This window comes from Callospermophilus lateralis, chromosome 10 (assembly GCF_048772815.1).
Source record: "Callospermophilus lateralis isolate mCalLat2 chromosome 10, mCalLat2.hap1, whole genome shotgun sequence".
Taxonomy (NCBI): Eukaryota; Metazoa; Chordata; class Mammalia; order Rodentia; family Sciuridae; genus Callospermophilus; species Callospermophilus lateralis.
Genome location: NC_135314.1, coordinates 114,936,439 through 114,938,796, shown reverse-complemented (window position 1 = coordinate 114,938,796; position 2,358 = coordinate 114,936,439). Strand labels below are relative to the sequence as shown.

General features: G+C 40.5%; 1 protein-coding gene across 1 annotated transcript; it reads left to right on the top strand.

Moving 5' to 3' along the window:
* Window positions 1–1,437: 1,437 nt before the first annotated feature.
* LOC143408898 (large ribosomal subunit protein P1-like) lies at window positions 1,438–1,782 on the top strand. Its single transcript, XM_076868820.1, has 2 exons — window positions 1,438–1,503; window positions 1,585–1,782. The coding sequence occupies exons 1-2, from the start codon at window positions 1,438–1,440 to the stop codon at window positions 1,780–1,782; spliced, it is 264 nt and encodes an 87-aa protein (XP_076724935.1).
* The last annotated feature ends 576 nt before the right edge of the window (window positions 1,783–2,358 follow it).

The window sequence follows — 2,358 nt, the reverse complement described above, 5'->3', positions numbered from 1 at the left end:
ATGGTCAAAGCCCTCAATGCCACCTGTGAATCATTTGCCCTCTTAAATGAAGAAATATACCAAATAAGGAAGATAGTATTATAAAATCGGATGGACCTTGATATACTGACTGCCTCCCAATATGGAAGTCCCAGAATAACGTTCCCTCCGAGGCACCAAGTGTTGTGTTTACATAGCAGATAAGCACCATCATGTAAGCCAGGCACCACAAACCTTGGCCCTTGAAACTCAGCAAATAGAATGTAACAAGAAAGGTGGCCTACCCTGACTGCCCCATGGAGATGAGTCCTGCTTATCTTGCTGGGGATAGGTTGTGTGTTAGTAATTTGCTGTTGTGCTTTATATTGTTGTGGATTACAGGCACAGGGCTGTGCCTCCTGGCCAAAGAATCTTCACGGAAAACATCTGTCATGTACATTGTACAGTGAGGAACACTAAAGGGGTGGAATGTAAGGAAATTGGTGTTGGTCAGGCTCACTCATCCGGATGTCCAGGAAGGAATAACTGAGATATTTTCTGCAGGTCAGGAACAATAGCACATGTGTACTTTTATGTAACCAATGGTATCATGCTTGGCACCCTGCTGGCTTTATTGCAGTTTCTCGTATAAACTGATAAGGACTTTATGCTGCTCAGGTGGCCCACCCATCAAATAAAGATCTCCCTATGAGCCCCTGTATTTTCTTCAGGCTGCCAGAATCTCGGGTCAACTGTCTGGGATAGAGCAGGTGCAGAACTGACAGTAGGTTACAGCTCTAATAATTAAATCATTTCATCTCTGAATATTCCTGCATTAGCTCAGGAGCTTTTGAGGGACACCTCCTAACCAAATGATAATAGTGTAATAGTGGATTTTCTTACTCTTTTCTTTCTTCCCCCCCCCCCCCCAACTCCTCTCTCTTTTATGCATACTACAAGTGATTCTCCACTGGACACCAACTGAAAGTTCTGGAATTCAATTCAATTCTGATACTATCTGCCTAAAGTTGGTGTCAGCTCCTGTAAGAGCTCAGTCCCAGAATAATGTTCCCATTTTGGATGCCAGTTGCACAAAGTAGATTGTTGCTTTTAAATCCACTGCTTCTAAATCCACTGATTTAACAAACTACAGAGGAAACATGTGGGAAAGAAAACTTCACCTGTACTAAACATGAGTAGATATGATTTGGTAGGAGTCTAGAGGTTCTATTTTAATCATATGTAATGAAATTAAGGATATTATAAATTTTACACTATTGAGAACAAAAAATGTATGGACTCAATCTGTAGGAAATCTCTAATGAAATCAAAATGTTCTCTTTTGAAAACTTAGGAAACTGAAAAAGAGTCTTTCCTCAGGTGCCACCAAGGTACTCAGTCCTTCCGAGAAGCAAAGGTCGCACTGGGGTGAGGCCCTCACTTCATTTGGCGACGAGCACAGTGCCAGCCGTCAGCACCATGGCCTCTGTTTCTGAGCTGGCCTGGATCTACTGTGCCCTCATCCTGCAGGATGACCAGGTGACCGTCATGGAGGATAAAATTAATGCCCTCATTAAAGCAGCTGGTGTAAATGTTGAACCTTTTTGGCCTGGTTTGTTTGCAAAGGGCCTGGCCAATGTCAACTTTGGGAGCCTCATTTGCAAGGTAGGGGCTGGTGGACCTGCTTCAGCAGCTGGTGCAGCAACAGCAGGACGTCCTACACCCTCCACAGCAGCTGCCCCAGCTGAGGGGAAGAAAGTGAAAGCAAAGAAAGAAGAATCCAAGGAGTCTGATGATGACATGGGTTTTGGTCTTTTTGACTAAATTCTTGTAATATGTTCAATTAAAAAAAAAAAACTGAACTTTGCTGGAAAAAAAAAGAAAAGAAAACTGAAAAAGGGTGAATTTGTGAGTTGATTTATAGTAAGAACATACTTCAGTGTATCAGAGTTGTTTTTTAAATTGAACTCTAACATATGAAAAACTTTATCAAGTCTATTCAAGATGAATGCTGAGTTACTTGAATAATTTTTGAGATGAATTAGAGTATAGCTCACTCTTTGTTCTTGTAAGTTAAATAACAGAATAGCATAGAAAATAAAAGTTTTTATACAAGTCTCAAATTTTTAAAAATTCCCCAACTATCCTTTTGGGAATATTTCTGAACTTTGCCTCATCATTATATAAAATCAAGTATTATAAAGACTTTGAACTACTTTGTAATAATTCTGGGAAGGAAATGTTTAAGCAGAAAGCCTGCAACCTCTCTTCTGTAACATGCCATCTTGGCCCTCAGGGAAGAAAGCCATCTAGTCAGGTCTCTTTGGAAACATACAAAGGCACAGCTCCTGCCAAACTGATGGTACTTGCTGGTTAAAAAAAAAAAAAAAAGTCATTATC

Coding starts and splice junctions, on each gene's coding strand:
- LOC143408898 (XM_076868820.1), top strand. CDS start 1,438: ATGGCCTCTGTTTCTGAGCTGGCCTGGATCTACTGTGCCCTCATCCTG. Junction 1,504..1,584: donor TGCAGGATGACCAGGTGACC/GTCATGGAGGAT, acceptor TTGTTTGCAAAG/GGCCTGGCCAATGTCAACTT.